Source organism: Hyla sarda, chromosome 3 (assembly GCF_029499605.1).
Source record: "Hyla sarda isolate aHylSar1 chromosome 3, aHylSar1.hap1, whole genome shotgun sequence".
NCBI lineage: Eukaryota > Metazoa > Chordata > Amphibia > Anura > Hylidae > Hyla > Hyla sarda.
The window spans coordinates 338048585-338065135 of NC_079191.1; the positions used below are offsets into that span (position 1 = coordinate 338048585).

The following is a 16551-nucleotide window of genomic DNA, read 5'->3' on the forward strand; positions in this document are numbered from 1 at the left end:
GCAGTTCCTCGGTCCCTAGCTGCGTTCCTGTACGAAAGCATGACGCTTAGACCTGTAGTGACGTCGGAGCCCAGTGTGTCATACTGTCCAAGGCGGGACATTGTTGTGGCCGTAACTGTACATCATAGGCAGGGAATTGGTTAAACTAAAGCTCATTTGTTATGTTACTTTCTAATATACTCTTCTCAACTGTTTTCAATGTCACTGCTTTCCGGGAACTGGAACCTGTCCTGATTATATACAATAGTATAGGCTGGATGTTACTAATGGAAATGTTCTAGAAATCTCTGCAAATAGAAAATCTAATTTTGTGTAATACTGTCTTATCACTTACAGGCGAGCTGTTGGCACCTATAGCAGCTGAAGCCCTGGATGAATCTGCCATGGGAGAGGAGGCAGCTGCTTCAGCTGGTGACTCTGATGATTCTTTGCAGCAGTCCTCCGTCATACCATTGGTGGAAGCAGTCGATGAGCCTTTAACGCCTGACATCTCAGGTAATTGTATGAGAAAGGAAGGTGAAGCTATAGTACAAAACCTTTTAGCAAGTCTACCCTCTAATTTACACATTATAATAGTTTGGGTTGTTGGGGGTTGGGAAGACATTGCGGTTAGCGCACAGGTACCGCTAACGATGTTAATAATTTTGTTGCAGTGCAGTGTTAATAATTAGAAAATAATTGAATCTATCTCATTCAGAAAGAATTACAGTATTACGATGTTTAGATCTAAATTGGTACAGACAAGTATTTTTATGTACAGTAGTAACCCATATTGATTTATTTGATTTCTGTATCATTATTCTATACATTCAACTAAATGGAAAGCATGAAAGTACAGCCTTAAAATTGCCCAGTAATAATCCTCATGGTCCAAGTGTTTAGGTGCAGACCTCACTACTTGGCAGTATTAAAGCTGTTTTCATCACCCAAAGGTGCACCAGCTCTATCATCTTTGGATAAAGATAAAGAAATTGACCTTGAATTACTGCAAGACCTGATGGAAGTTGATATTGATCCTTTAGATATTGATTTGGAAAAAGATCCTCTTGCAGCCAAAGTCTTCAAGGTAAGTCAAACTTCGTGACTTTCTGCTCTTTAGTGTATAGGTTGTTTTAGAAATGTATTTTAATGTAAATGTTTATGTAAATGATCATGGAAGCTAAGTGAGTTTACTAGAAAGTCCATTACTGCCAAGAAAGGAATAAAAGCTACATATAGAAAACCTGTTGTTGTGTTATTTCACTTATACTCTGGGAATCAGAGGAGTTTTCTTTGTTTAACCCCTTAAGGACCAAGCCCATTTTGACCTTAAAGGGGTACTCCGGTGCTTACACATCTTATCTCCTATCCAGAGGATAGGGGATAAGATGCCTGATCGCTGGGGACGCCCGTGATCATTACGGTCGACCGCAGGGCCGGCGGCGTGTGACGTCACGCCTCCGCCCCCGTGTGACGTCACGCTCCGCCCCTCAATGCAAGCCTACAGGAGGGGGCGATAGCTATCACGCCCCCTCCCGTAGGCTTGCATTGAGGGGCAGAGCGTAACGTCACACGGGGGCGGAGGCGTGACGTCACACGCCGCCGGCCCTGCGGTCAACCGTAATCAGACCCAGAGCGAACACGCTCCGGGGACTGATTACAAACGGGGTGCCGGGTGCATGATCACGGGCGTCCCCAGCGTCGGGACTCCCGCAATCAGGCATCTTATCCCCTATCCTTTGGATAGAGGATAAGATGTGTAAGCACCGGAGTACCCTTTTAAGGACCAGAGCATTTTTTGCACATCTGACCACTGTCATTTTAAGCATTAATAACTCTGGGATGCTTTTACTTATGAATTTGATTACGAGAGAGTTTTTTTTCATGACATAATCTACTTTATCATAGAGGTAAATTTTCGTCCATACGATACAAATTTAGCATTTTTCCAACTTTGAAGCTCTCTGCTTGTAAGTAAAATAGACATTCCAAATAAATTATATATTTATTCACATATACAATATGTCTACTTTATTTTTGCATCATAAAGCTGACATGTTTTTACTTTTGGAAGACATCAGAGGGCTTCAAAATTCTGCAGCAATTTTCAAATTTTTCACAACATTTATAAAATGAGAATTTTTCATTGACCAGTTCAGTTTTGAAGTGGATTTAAGGGGTCTTCATATTAGATATACCCCATAAATAACCCCATTTTAAAAACTTCACCCCTCAGAGTATACAAAATGATATTCAGAATGTTTAACCCTTTAGGTGTTACACAGGAATAGCAGCAATGTGAAGAAGATGCAAAATCTCAATTTTTTTACACTAACATTCTTGTAGACCCAGTTTTTATTTTTTTATTTTTACAAGAGGTAAAAGGAGAAAATGCCCCCCAAAATGGGTGCACTAGAGGGCTTCGAAGCAAAGGAGCGACAATGGGATTTTGCAGAGTGAATTTTGCTTAAATGGTTTTTAGGGGGCATGTCACATTTACGAAGCCCCTATGGCACGTACACCCCTCAAGGCACGTAACAAGGGGTACAGTAAGCCTTAACACCCCACAGGTATTTGACGACTTTTCATAAAATTTGGATGTGTAAATAAAAAAATTAAAACATTTTTTTTTCACAAATTCAGATTTTTTCCCCCCCAAATTGTAAGTTTATAGGAGAAAATGCCCCTCAAAATTTGTAACCCCATTTCTTCTGAGTAAGGAAATACCCCATATGTGGATGTAAAGTGCTCTTTGGGTGCACAATGATGCTCAGAAGAGAAGATTTTTAGCTTTTGGAGAGAGAATTTGTGTGACCCCAGTTTGGAAACTACACCCCTCACGGAATGTAATAAGGGGTGCAGTGAGCATTTACACTCCACTGGTGTTTGACAGACTTTTGGAACAAAACTTTATTGATAATCCATTAAAAAACACAAATGTTAGGACAATATGAAATGTAGACTTAAACATTGGTATACAAAATAATATAATGGCATGCATAAACCACATCAATAAGAGCAACCATGAAACTGGGATACAGACAACCACATTAAGAAGCTTGCCCCCTGACGAAGCGCACTGGCGTGAAACGTACGTTGGGGTAAGTGCAGGTGGGTATATGGCTCTGCATTGGAAACCCCCTCTGATCTGTCTTCTACGTTCATCCAACATCTTGAGCTTTCTTACTGAGGTTGTATCCCTGTTTCATGGTTGCTCTATTGATGTGGTTTATGCATGCTATTATTTTATTTTGTATACTAATGTTTGTCTACATTTACCTGCTGTTTATGCAGCTATGTGCACTGTGCTCCTTTCATATTGTCTTAACATTTGTTTTTAAATGGATTATCAATAAAGTTTTGTACATTTCTGTATACTTGCTGATGCTGATAAATTTTTCTTGGTGGGGGTTATCTTTATGGTTTCTCAGCAACATACCCCTACTGAGTTTTTCATTTGGTGATAGACTTTTGGAACAGTGGGCTGAGCAAATGAAAAATAAAATTTTAAATTATCACGGACCACTGTTCCAAAGATCAGTCAGACACCTGTGGGGTGTAAATGCTCACTGTATCCCTTATTACATTCTATGAGGGGTGCCGTTTCCAAAATGCGGTCACATGTAGGGAGGGCGGGGGGGTCCACTGGCACCATGGGGGCTTTTAAACGCACATGGCCTTCAATTCCAGCCAAATTCTCTCTCCAAAAGCCCAATGGTGCTCCTTCTCTCTTGGGCCCTGCAGTGCACCAGCAGAGCACTTTACATCCACACATTTATATACTCAGAATAAATTGGGTTACAAATTTTGGGGGGCTTTTTTTTTCCTATTACCCCTTGTGAAAATGAGAAATTTAGGATAACACAAGCATTTTCGGGAAAAAATACATATTTTTCATTTTGACAAAAATTCTTCAAACACCTGTGGGCTGTTAAGGCTCACTGTACCCCTTGTAACGTTCCGTGAGAAGTGTAGTTTCCAAAATGGGGTCACATGTGGGTGATTTTTGTTTAGTTTTTCTTGTGTTTATGTCAGAACCGCTGTAATGATCAGCCACCCCTCTGCAAATCACCTCAAATATACATAGTGCGCTCTCACTCCTGAGCCTTGTTGAGCACCTGCAGAGCATTTTACGTCCACATATGGGGTATTTCCGTACTCAGGAGAAATTGCATTACAAATTTTGTTGTCGTTTTGCAACAGCTTTGGGCACCTTTTTGGAAACCGTGCCGTACCAGATGTTTTTAATTTTTATGGGGGGAGGGGGGGGGGGGGCTGTGTAAGGGTGTGTGTATGTAGTGTTTTACCCTTTATTATGGTGTAGTGTTTTTAGGGTACATTCACACGGGAGGGGGTTCACAGAGTTTCCTACTGGGAGATTGAGCTGCAGCGGAAAGTTTGCTGCATCTCAAACTTGGAGTGAGAAACTTGCTGCAAGATTACAACTCAGCATGCAGTGACAGCAGAAGGGCATGCTGGGACTTGTAGTTATGCAACAGCTGGAGGCATACTACTATAACTTCCAGCATGCCCTTTGGCTGTCCGTGCGTGCTGGGGGTTGTAGTTATGCAACAGCTGGGGGCACATGGGTTGGGAAACACTGAGTTAGGAAAAAGACAATGTTTCCCAACCTGTGTGCCTCCAGGTGTTGCAAAACTATAACTCCCAGCATGCCCAGACTGCAGAAGGGCATGCTGGGAGTTGTAGTTTTGCAACAACTGGAGGAGAACCATTTGGAGACCACTGTGCAGTGGTGTCCAAACTGTAGCCCTCCAGATGTTGCAAAACTTCACCTCCAAGCATGCCCAGGCATGCTGGGAGTTGTAGTTCGGCAACATCTGAAGGGCCAGATGTTACAGAACTAAATATCCCAGCATACCTTGACTGTCTGAGCATGCTGAGAGTTGTAGTTTTGCAACATCTGGAAGAGCACAAATTGGAGACCACTGCACAGTTATGTCTGGGCATGCTGGGAGTTGAAGTTTTGAAACTCCTAGAAGCAGCAGTGAAGATAACTTTACAGCTATCTTCACTGCTGCCTCTGATGCTGACACTGCCGCCACCTCCTCCACTTGCCCGCTGCCGGTCCCAGGTATGTGCCGCCGGTCCCCGCAGCTCTCGAGATCATCTTCCTCCGCTCTACCTGGACTTTTAGGGGCGGGAAGAGCTGGGGATCTGAACTTTAAATTCCCCCCCAGTCAGCTGAGACACTGTGATTGGTCCACAGGGACTAATCATAGTGATCGCTGACCAGGACCATTCACAGATGGTCCTGGGGGGTAGGCTTGCAGAAGTTGTCTCCCGATAACAGTGGGACTTCTGCCTGTTAACCCGTGCGATGCCGTGCATTGCTGGGTTAACTGAATGACTTATATCAACATCAGGATGCGCGAACTACCAGCATAACCTGACGTTTATAGAAGTCATTCTGCGGGAAGGGTTAAATGGTGATCCTGTTAAGGGAACCTACCCATGGCTTTTTAAATCTGAAGTGATCAACATCTGTTTCATCGTTATCACATAGGAAACCTTTGAAATGTTTGGAAGCCTTTTCACGTATTACTTGCTAATAATAGGCAGCTTAGTTCTTTTACATAGAAATCATTTAAACCTTTTAATACACACATAACGAATACTTGCATGGATTTTTAATCTATATACAAATTGTATATCCCCACAAAGTTTAGTTTAGTTTACTTGCAGAATAACCAATGTATGTTGTTAAGTACATGTTATACTAGTCACGTTATAGGCTTCTCTGGCTGCGACTTATTTCTAGGGATAACAGTTACCGGTCCCCATACACAATACCACCATATACCATTATTATCAGCAGTAATGCTTTAACATAGAGCAGTGTATAAAAGAGCTGGTAATGCTTGTCTTAGCTTTTGCAACTGTGTCTTTGATACATTTTTATATACTATCAATAGAAGTGATTAAGTGTTTTTTTTTTGTTTTTTTTTCCTTCTTTCTCTCTCCACCAAAAGCCGATCAGCAGTACATGGTATGATTACTGGGGTGCTGATTATGGCACCTACAATTACAATCCTTACATAGGAGGTGTTGGAATTCCTGTAGCAAAACCAGCAGCCACTACAGAAAAAAATGGAACCCAAACTGTGACAGTATCTGTGTCTCAGGGTAAGCATTTAATTTTTTTTTGCATTGTCTGTTTGTGTATTCTGTTATGTTTAATTTACACTACAATTGCTATGCGCTGTAAGTTTTAGTGTCTTCCATAGTAAACATGGAGTAAATACTGAGCACTTTACAGTTAATTATGATTACAACCATACCCAATTTATATAGGTTTCATGTTACTAATTTGAACTTTCTGTAAGGAAATTAGTATGGTTAAAATTGTCCTTGTCTTACCCCTGTACTCTTTATTTTTTTGTATACAGAGCTGTATGAGGGCTAATTTTTTCCTGCCGTGATTGGTAGTTTTTATTGTTACAATTTATTTTTGATGGGACATTTTGCTAGTTTTTAAAAAAATGTTTTTATAAAAAAAAAAAAAAAATTCTGGTATATGAAGTGACCAAAAATCGAAAGGGGTAATACCAGGCATCGGCACGATCGCTGCTGCCCGGCATTAGCTTTGATTCTTGCCTTCTTATTGCAGCTATTTCTCACGCTCTAAGAAGCGATTACTGTTTCACAAAGCGTTAAACCGACAGGATGTAAATATGTATTGTCATATCAACGTACGTTAATTATACATCCTAGGACGGGAAGGGGTTAAAGGAAATTTATCGCCTAGATTTGTATTTTTTGTTTTATTTTTTCTGTAAACCCCTTAAGGACTCAAAGATACATATTTTTTATTTTTATTTTTTGCTTAAAATGGTTTAATTTACATTTGAAAACCGGGCACTATGGGTCTCCCTCCTAGTGGTCGGCTGCAGCCGGCTGTGATGTCACGAGTGAATTAGGACCGATGCCAGCCGGTGGCCTGCCCCCCCTCTCATCCGGCCACTCAATTATGGACATTTTTCCCCTAGCTCCGCTCCCCCAGGGTGGTTGCCGCAATCCATTGGCTAGCTGGTGTCTTAACACTCCGGTCTCATTCCCAAGCCTACCCCTCCTCTCTCTGTACCTGTATTGCGGCCAAGCTTAGTGCCTGGCCGCATTTCATGGCCTTCACATGCCGGACCCTCTCTGGGCGGCGGGTCTCCGGTCCATGGCCTGGCAGTGCAGCAGTGGGAATGGGCCGGCCGCACCAGACATTCAGTCTCCGGCCTGGTCCATGGGGTGGCCGTTGGGGGAGACACGTTTTGAGGCGCGGTGTGACTCCCGGTGGCCCGCGGGCACTGCATATGTTTAGTCCCTGGCTTTTTCCTTACTGCACACCATCTTTGCCAGCACCTGGGGGCGTTTTCATCAGCACGCCCTTTCTCCTGAGGGCTGCGCGGTCTGCATATCAATATATTATAATAAAAAATAAATAAAAAAAGCTTCTGACTCATGGGCACTCTGCGCCCTCCAGTGGCAGAATGTTGTTCAGCACTTCTTGTGTTAGGCCCCCTCTAATGGCCACACATGGTTATTACAGTTGCATAGTTTTTCTATGGCCCTGCTCTTGTCGCTTTAGAGTATCTCCCGCAGACCCCTGTTCGGTTCTGTGGCCTTGAGTTGCCTGGCGACTCATATCATCCCCTGCCCTGAGGGCATTCTGAACGCTTCTCGGCCTTTCGGCTAAGATCAGGTGTAGTATCTGTTCTATCAGTTTATACCTGATACGTCCCCTATCTGGGGACCATATATCAAATAGATTTTTGAGAACGGGGCCGATTCAAAGCTTGCTTCAGTCACCCTATGCATTGACACGATAAGTTAGTATCTTTGGGTACAGTGCATCTCTCACAACTATTTACAATTTGTCAAAATATAAGGTCCATTTTCTGTAGTGACCTGATTGGTCTTTTTACTGGGGTATGGGATTTTGACAGTGGTCCAGACTGAGGGATAGTCATCGGCATGGCTTGCCATGCTACCCTTATGATTCCTTGGGGAATTCCGGGAAACCTGACAGCACCCTGTCTGTTTCCTTCACCACTGGTTACCAGTGCCAAGTCTGCTGTGCCTGAAGTCCCGTTCTGCCCTCTACCTGTGCGAGGTATCTGAACGAGGTGACATGGCGTGGGCGACAGAGTCTCTGCAGCTTCCATGGGCTAGTCCAGTGTAAAATGGTGAGCATGTCATTGGCCACAGCTGTGAGTGAGAGTAGACCGATGTACAATGGACCCTCTACGACTCCTAATGAGTACGTGGTGCCTCTGCATCCTCAGCTGCAGTTCCGGTACCCCACTATATACGTGTGGGGGGACCGATGTAGAATGGACCCTCTGCGACGCCCATGGACGGCGTGATGTCTACCACATCCGCGTTTGCAGTTCCTGCACTCGCCTGTGAGTGAGAGTTGCCGACGTACAATGGACCCTCAAAGACTGCTAGGGTCAACGTGACGCCTGCTGCATCCGCGGCTGCAGTTCCGGTACCCCACTATATGTGTGAGTGGACTGATGTAGATTTGACCCTTTGTGACGCCCATGGACAGCGCGATGTCTGTCACTTCCGCACTGGCAATTCAGTTACCCCACTGCACGTGGGAGTTGCCGAAGGGGTGATCCTGCATGTACTGAGCACTCTCTATAACGTCCGGGGGGAGAGTGCGGTCTGCCACATTTGCAGCTGAGATTCCGGTCCCTTACTACCTGTGGGAGGTGTCCAATGACTGTCCCTCCAGGTGCAAAGTGTCACCTTCACCAGCAGCAGCAACCACTTTAACGCTGCCGTGTGTGATGTAACATGGGTGTACAGTAGTGTCTGCTTTTGTCCTGGCTAGAAGCCCATGCCATGATTGCCTCTTTCGCACCGGCGATTCTAGTACCCTTCTTTTGGTACAAGGGGCTCTGTAGAGTGACCCTGCGTATTCACCGGGCTCTGGAAGGTCATGGCGTCCTTTCCTTCCCCCTTCCTTATGTTAAGTATCAATGGTTTTCTAGGGGCAGTATTTTGTGGACTGCCTGCTGTGGCTCTCACAGACAGCATACTCCTCCCTTTAATAAGAAAATTCAGGTTTGTGGAGTACCTGCATGGGTCACTACAGCCTTTTCTCTTCCCCCTTCCACGGGGGAGTTGTTCGCAGTCGTTAGCGGGTGATGGTGTATCCAGGTCAAGGCTTAGTGGATACCGACTCTGACTTTTCCAGGGTTCACATTTCCCTTCCCAGAAAAGGTGTAATGGTGAGATTAGTTACTCTACTGCTCCGGCTGGTTCATCCACCATATTTTTCTCCTTGGAATGGGTATTAGTGGTTTTTCTACCTATTTCTATTTCCTACTATACCATGCCTGCCATTGCTCAGGCATCGTATTTTAAGTACCAGAATGCAAGGACGTACCCGTACAACCTGCATCTTTAACGGGTAAATGATTAGAGACGAATACAGAAGAATTATTTAAAAAAAATATATATATGTTTGACTTAAATACTTGGGGAAATTAACAATGTGTTTGTTTTTTTTTTTGTATAGGTTTTGGCGAAAAAAAAATTGCCACAAATGTTTACTTGTGTTCCTTTTTGTGCAACCTTTCCTGTGTTTTGACCCAAAAAAAAGTGTGCCTCAAAATTGTGGAATTATTATTTTTTTTATATAAATTTTTTTAAATCCCTGTTGTCTGGTGTGAGCATTGATAAATCGCCGTTTAATTTAAACTGGCATATTTCCTTTAAAAGTTCTTGCAAGTACATGTAAGAAAAGAAAAAAAAAAATGGTCATTGCAAACTATAGAATTTTAATTAAGAGGAAAAACATTTACAAACTCGAAAAAATTCCATAACATAATAATTATTACATAAATAATTTTTTTTTTTTTTTATATAATTGCTGAATGAATCTGGAGAAGCATTTTGCCTTTAGATTTTATTTCTTACTTTGTATAGTTAGGATTTGTCTTTGTCTTTATCTCTAGCGCTAGATGCCCGTTTAGAGGTTGGTCTTGAACAGCAGGCAGAATTAATGTTGAAAATGATGTCCACTCTGGAGGCAGATTCCATTTTACAAGCTCTAACAAATTCATCACCAACATGTAAGTGAAAAAATTGTATGTTTCTAGTATATGTAAACACAATCTAGAATTTGGCTGATACAGAACATGGACAGCCTTCACGTTTAAAAGTAAGCGAAATCCACTTGAATTTTCCTATTGAAAAGTGTTGTGAAATGTATAAGCATCATGTAAATTTAAGAAGGTCCTTAACAGTTAAAAAATTATCCCTCATAGCCTTATGAATTGATAGTTCATAATCTAAAACTTGAATTTGTCAACTAGAGATTGATATGTTTTTCCATACATTTTTATACATAAATTTTTTTGTATGCTAGAATATGTTTACACCAACATGACTAAGTGTAAGTTATAAATATTTAGATAAATTGCACAACAATGCTTGCTGTCAGTTGTTCACGTTGCAATTGTGCCACCCATGGCATATATATGTCAGCAAACTGTCAAAATAGAATGGCACATACATGCCCAGCTGGTATTAATAGAATAAATTTACTTTAAGGAAAACTGTCAGAATAGTCATCCACACGATCCAGTGGTAGTGCCAATGACGCTGAGAAAAACGATGCTTACAATGTCTGGATCTGTTGGTCCGTTTGTCTAATATCTCCTTCTTTCTGAATATGCAAATTAGCAGTAAGTGGCATGGACGGGGTTACTATCAAGCCTTCGGGCACTTTGACGTCAGTACTGTTTCTTCCGCTCTCGGGCTGGCTAATCATTCACTGCCTCCCTCCGCCTCTCCCCCTTCTCCCCGCTCTGTAATCGTGTTTACTGCGCACGTGCAGCCTTATTGTTACACCCGGAAGCGGCCTCAGCGAGGTTATGAAGCCTGGTTATGAAGCCCTGGTTATGAAGGCCGGTTATGAAGGCCGGTTATGAAGGCCGGTTATGAAGGCCGGTTATGAAGGCCGGTTATGAAGGCCGGTTATGAAGGCCTGTTATGAAGCTGCTTCCGAGTGTAGCCAGGACGCTGCACATGCGCAGTAAACACGATTATAGAGTGGGGAGGAAGGCAGTGAATAATGATTAGCCGTGCCGAGAGCCAAAGAAACAGCGCTGACGTCACAGTGCCCGAAGGCTGGATTGTAACCCCGCCCGTGCCACTTTCTGCTAATCTGCATATTCACAAAGAAAGAGATCAGACGAACAGAGCAACGGATCCAGGCATTGTAAGCATCGTTTTTCTCAGCGTCACCCGCACTACCAGGCTGTACTACTGGTTCGTGCGGGTGACTATTCTGACAATTTATAACAGGTCTGTCTCTACAACCGATCCACTGAAGGGTAACTTATACCTCATTTTAATCTGGTTTACCCACACTATAACCCCATGTATTAGCTTTAATGCAGGTGAACTGGCTGTTAGATTAACTTTAAAGGAGTACTCCAGCGAAAGTTAACTAATCCCCTATCCACAGGATAGGGGATAAGTAGCTGGTCATGGGGGCTCCGACTGCTGGGACCTCCTGCGATCTTCGGTATAGGACCTCGGCTCTCTCACTGAGGAGCGCGTGTCGTCTACCGGTAGACTGCACATGCTCCATTAATTTCTATGGGGGCACCGAAGATGCCAGAGTGCTGTACATGGGTCTTTTTCAGCACTTCCATAGAAATGAATAGAGCGCGTGCCTTCTGCATTACGCACAACTCACTGAGCACTGGGTCCCGTCCCAGTGGTCGGACCCCCCCCCCCCCCCCCCCCCTATATCAGCTACTTATCCCCTATCATGTGTATAGGAGATAAGTACATTTTTGCCATAGTTCTCCTTTAATCATTTGTTATACACTTATTAAAACGCTTATGCTGTACTGCAAACCATGAACTATACTGCATTTCCTCTTTCTTCTCAGTATCGCAACCCTCTGGTGGGACAGATGACTCTTTGTTGCGGGGGCTTCATGCGTCCAGTCAGGCTAACCATCTAATTGTTCAGTTGTCTTCCATTCCAATGCTGAGTGCCTGTTTCAACAAGCTCTTTTCAATGTTGCAAGTGTATCATGTCCAGGTTGGTTTTAATCACTTATCACTGTTAGACAATTGAGTCCACATTTATTAATCGCATTGTTCTGTTCTCCTTATGTGTAAGAGTACATAACTTGATAGGCAGCTAAACCTTCCCTGGCAAGTCATTGACAAATGAGCAACGTTAAACTTTTATAGCAAGGATATATGTGGTGGAACTATGGAACAGAAAAATAATGCACTGACATATGACAATGCATTACTGTGCAAGACAATGCAGATACAAATATGTGCTTTACATGTAAGTTACATAAAACACAGATATGAGATGATGGTAAACATCCATGAGTATACACAGATATTTACCCAGGAGCATGCACTATCCTGTCTGAATGAAAAGCATAGTTTCTAGCTGCTAATTATAAGGTGTTATAAACCTTCAGGAAAACATGAAAACACAACAATATGCATACAGATGCAAACAATATTGTTAGGTAGTTGTGTGAACATACCATTGATGCTACCATAAGCTTTGGATGAGGATGATTGCTCAAGATCCTACATGCCATGTGGTTACCTCTGGAATGCTGGCAGTAAAATTACAAATAGCTGCTATGGGCTGAGCTGTTGAAGTCATCAGATTTTATAGGCTACAGGCTAGAAGCTGAAATGGGTCAAACTTCTTATGTGAAGATCTACAGTGTATGCAAATGGACCAAAGAGAGTGCGGTTGCAACGGTTGCAACATGAACAGAAAATTATACAAACGGAGAATTTACACGACTGGATACAGCCCTCTAAGTATGCATATACTACTAAATATATATATAAAACTCAACGTGTGTATGTATGTATGTTCCACAAAAACTTCCAAACGGATAAAGATATTAACATGAAACTTGGCACACATGTTACTCATATGTCATAAACAAACATAGGATAGGTGATTTAACCCTTACTCACCCCCATTTGCCAGTGGCGGGGTGTATGTTTATAGTCCCATACAAGTCAATGGGAAATATAGGTTACTTCATAACTTCCTAACGGCTGGAGATATTTTGATAATACTTGGTCACATGTTACTTATATGTACACTTAAAATATAGGATAGTTAATTTAACCCTTAACTACCCCCATTTGTGAGGGTCGGGTTTTTTTGTTTAAAATCCCATGCAAATCAATGGGAAATATATGTTCCCACATAACTTCTGTACAACTGGAGATATTTCAATACCTGGTACACATATTACGGGTCGGGATAGGAGGACCGGGGGATAGAAGGACCGGGGGATGACAACAATATATGAGGACGGGATATGAAGTCAAAAGCTTCCTCCTTTGTTTATTTTCCTCCCCAACAAGGATTAGAAAGGAAAAACCGGGCAACGCCGGGTATTAAAGGGAACCAATCATCACTTTTTACCCCCTGTAACTATTAAAAACACGTCCTAGAGCATGTAACCATTGTTCCTACCATGTTTCTGTAGTGCATGGCAATAAATGAAAAGCTCGGAAAATCAACTTATAAAATGTCCCGCGCTGTATGTTAATTTCTGTAAGTAGTCACTTGGGCGGTGCTGCATTCCTATTTAGTCACCGTGGCCAGAGCTGAAATCACGCCCCTCCCGTCCTAAACACGCCTACATGGGCGTGATTAACAGCCCGGTGTGAGGTGGTTTTTGCGCCCCCGTAGATCCATGCGTCCGCTCCTCCCCCAGCTCTCCGAACTGGGGGAGGGCAGAGCAAGGGGAGGGAGAAGGTTCACGCCCCCTCCCTCATCTCGGCTGGACGCAGATCTCTACGGCAGGCCCCCTTCCTGAGGACGTAAATCTCCACAGCAGGTCCCCCTCCCTCATCTCCCCTCCCTGAGGATGTAGAGCAGTGCTCATTAGGGAGGGGAGATGAGGGAGGGGACCTGCTGTGGAGATTTACGCCCTCAGGGAGGGGACCTGCCGTGGAGATCTATGTCCTCAGGGAGGGGGCGTGCCGTAGAGATCTGCGTCCAGCCGAGATGAGGGAGGGGGCGTGAACCTCCTCCCTCCCCTTGCTCTGCCCTCCCCCAGTTCTAGCTTCGGAAATGTTCGGAGAGCTGGGGGAGGAGCGGACGCATGGATCTACGGGGGCGCAAAAAACCACCTCACACCGGCCGCAGTGGAATCAGCCTAGTCTCTCCTGTCAGCTCGTGCAGTTACAGAAGCAAGGAGCGCAAGTCTGCAGACTGCTGGAGTGCCGCTGGGTCCTAGTGCCAGCCGGATACATACACTCTCCTGCTGTCAGTGGAGAGCATAACATCTAGAGATCGGCGAGGGACACATAGGACATATTGTACTTCAATCCTCCTGTCTTCTTAGGTAGATTACTAAATGTTAGGTGTATGTATTAAATTATGTTATACACTGAAAAGGGAGTGTGGAGGTATAACATAATTACAATTCCCAGCATGTCCGGAGAGCCAAAGTCTGTCTGTGCATGCAGAGAGTTGTACTTTTGCAACAGCTGGAGGCACACTAATTGTGAACCAATCTCATTAGGTAGCGTCACTCAGTCAGGGTTGCTATGTTATAGAAGTTGCTCAACTACAACTCCCAGCATGCCCGGACAAGCTTTGGCTTTCCGGGCATGCTGGGAGTTTTAGTATTGCAACTTCTATAACATAGTGACCCTTGAGAAAGGCTTCATTGTGAGGCTGAAACGTCGCACTTGACTTGATGGGTGAATAAATACACCTTTTTTCTGCCATTGGAGTGCCGCTTTCCGTTTTTGGAGTTGTTTAAGAAGGGTTTGGAGTTTGAACCTGCGAAGGCTGAGCACCCGTTTTGGACTTTAAGTCCTATTGTACAGTGCCGGTTCCCTTATTTTTACTTTTTATATATATATATGTGTGTATATATATATATATATATATATATATATATATATATATATATATATATATATATATATATATAATATATAGTCATAGTCAGTCACTTGTTGTATTCAGTCTATGATGTAATCAGAACGGTAAGTTAAGCATATATAAACATATGAGACAGTTGGTGCACTTCACCACTCACCACCCAACAGCCGGAAAATAGAGTGAGGTCCCCACAGAGTTTTTTGGCACAAAGGGTATCATGCAACACAGTGACCTCGGTATACGTTGTATTTCACAGTCGCTTTTCATTGGGGGACACAGATACTATTGGGTATATGTTCTTGCCACTAGGAGGCGCTGACACTAGGAAAAAAGGTCTTCTCCCTGGCAGGATATACTTGCCCTCTGGAAGTGAGGTAATCAGTTTTATCTAGTGTCACTGGGAGGCAAGACACACGTCTGGGAGCTCCCCAGACCTGGTCTCTTGTTTTATTATTTTCTAGTTAAGTACATAGTTAGGTTCTTTTTCCTTTTTGTTATTTTTTTTTGATTGGGCAACAGGAGCATGGCGCTACCTGATCTCCCATATGCAATAAAGGGTGCTTAGAGTATGGACCGTTAACCCCTTCTCGCGAACAGCCAGGGCCTGGAGGGTGTACCTTGGGTTCTGGTCCCCCACTGCCTCTGCCCGCCTCACTATGGCAGCCTGGCATGATGTAGCGCAGCCTTTAGCTGGCTGAAGACATCAGGAGGTGAGTATAGACAAAAGCTAGGTAGGTATGTGCCCTCTTTCGTGCGGTGCTTCACTTACTGAACCTCTGGCAGCACTATGGTGGGACTTAAGGGGTTAATTATTTCCCTGGGTTTCTCTTACCTCTGCTACTCTGTGGACTTATTCCACAATTGGACAGTTTCGGGGGCTAAGGTCCCGATATCAGTGAGTCAGGATATATCGATTATATTCTTCTCCCGCCTGTAGACTCAGTCTAGAGCTCGGGAGTTACGGCGGCCACTTCTGTTCTGCTGGCTTTAGCGGCGGCTCCCTGCACTTTCTACAGCCGCAGACTCTTTCTCCTCTCCGCCCGGATGTTCTGTACTCCTCTGGCGCTTTTTGCCGGTAGGAGCCGTAATGGTGGTATGTAGCTCTGCCCCCTTTCTTCCTGGGCTCTGCGCGGGACTCTGGAGTTCAACTGGGCGGGGACTCGCTCCCCACTCTGTCGCAGCTGCCTTGTTTCAGTGCCCGCAGACTCACCTGCAGTGGGCGTGTCAGTCATGGAGAAGCCGTCGCTTTTAGAAGTGCCAGCGGCCATGTGTGCTGGGGACTCGGAGCATAACTCCGTCTTCCGCCCCCGCCCCTACAGCACAGGAACTGAGGTTTATAGGTCTCTTCCCTCCCCGACTGGCCGTCATTATGGCATGGGTGAGTCAGCATTGCTCCTCCCTCCTGCTCTCCTGCAGTGTGGCATTGAGGGGTCAGTGGTTCCGCCAGCCGACGCTGTCATCAGCACTTTGTCCCTCTCCTTACTATGGGCAGCCGCGTGTTAAAAAAAAAAAAAAAAAATCAGGCGTTATGGCCTTGTGGCAATTTACTGAATCTCAGCTCTTGGTTTTATGCTTGCCAATGAGCTCCCTTTGGTGGCAACTTTCTGGCCTGCATCCCTGCAGTCTCTCCA

The 16551-nt window shown here is 44.1% G+C and overlaps 1 protein-coding gene and 1 non-coding gene across 8 annotated transcripts in view; both read left to right on the forward strand.

Moving 5' to 3' along the window:
- Positions 1–16551, forward strand: part of BIRC6 (baculoviral IAP repeat containing 6) — a 338837-nt gene that overhangs the window by 123131 nt on the left and 199155 nt on the right. For 6 of the 7 annotated variants that reach the window (XM_056567403.1, XM_056567397.1, XM_056567396.1 and 3 more), the window contains exons 37-41: positions 337–495; positions 933–1066; positions 5970–6123; positions 9960–10076; positions 11910–12064. In XM_056567403.1, coding sequence (XP_056423378.1) covers positions 337–495; positions 933–1066; positions 5970–6123; positions 9960–10076; positions 11910–12064 — 719 coding nt within the window. The remainder of the gene's footprint in view (positions 1–336; positions 496–932; positions 1067–5969; positions 6124–9959; positions 10077–11909; positions 12065–16551) is intronic. The other variant, XM_056567401.1, reaches the window with a different exon arrangement.
- On the forward strand, positions 7661–7847 carry LOC130363219 (U2 spliceosomal RNA). The gene has a single exon (XR_008891759.1). It is a non-coding gene; the product is annotated as a U2 spliceosomal RNA (small nuclear RNA).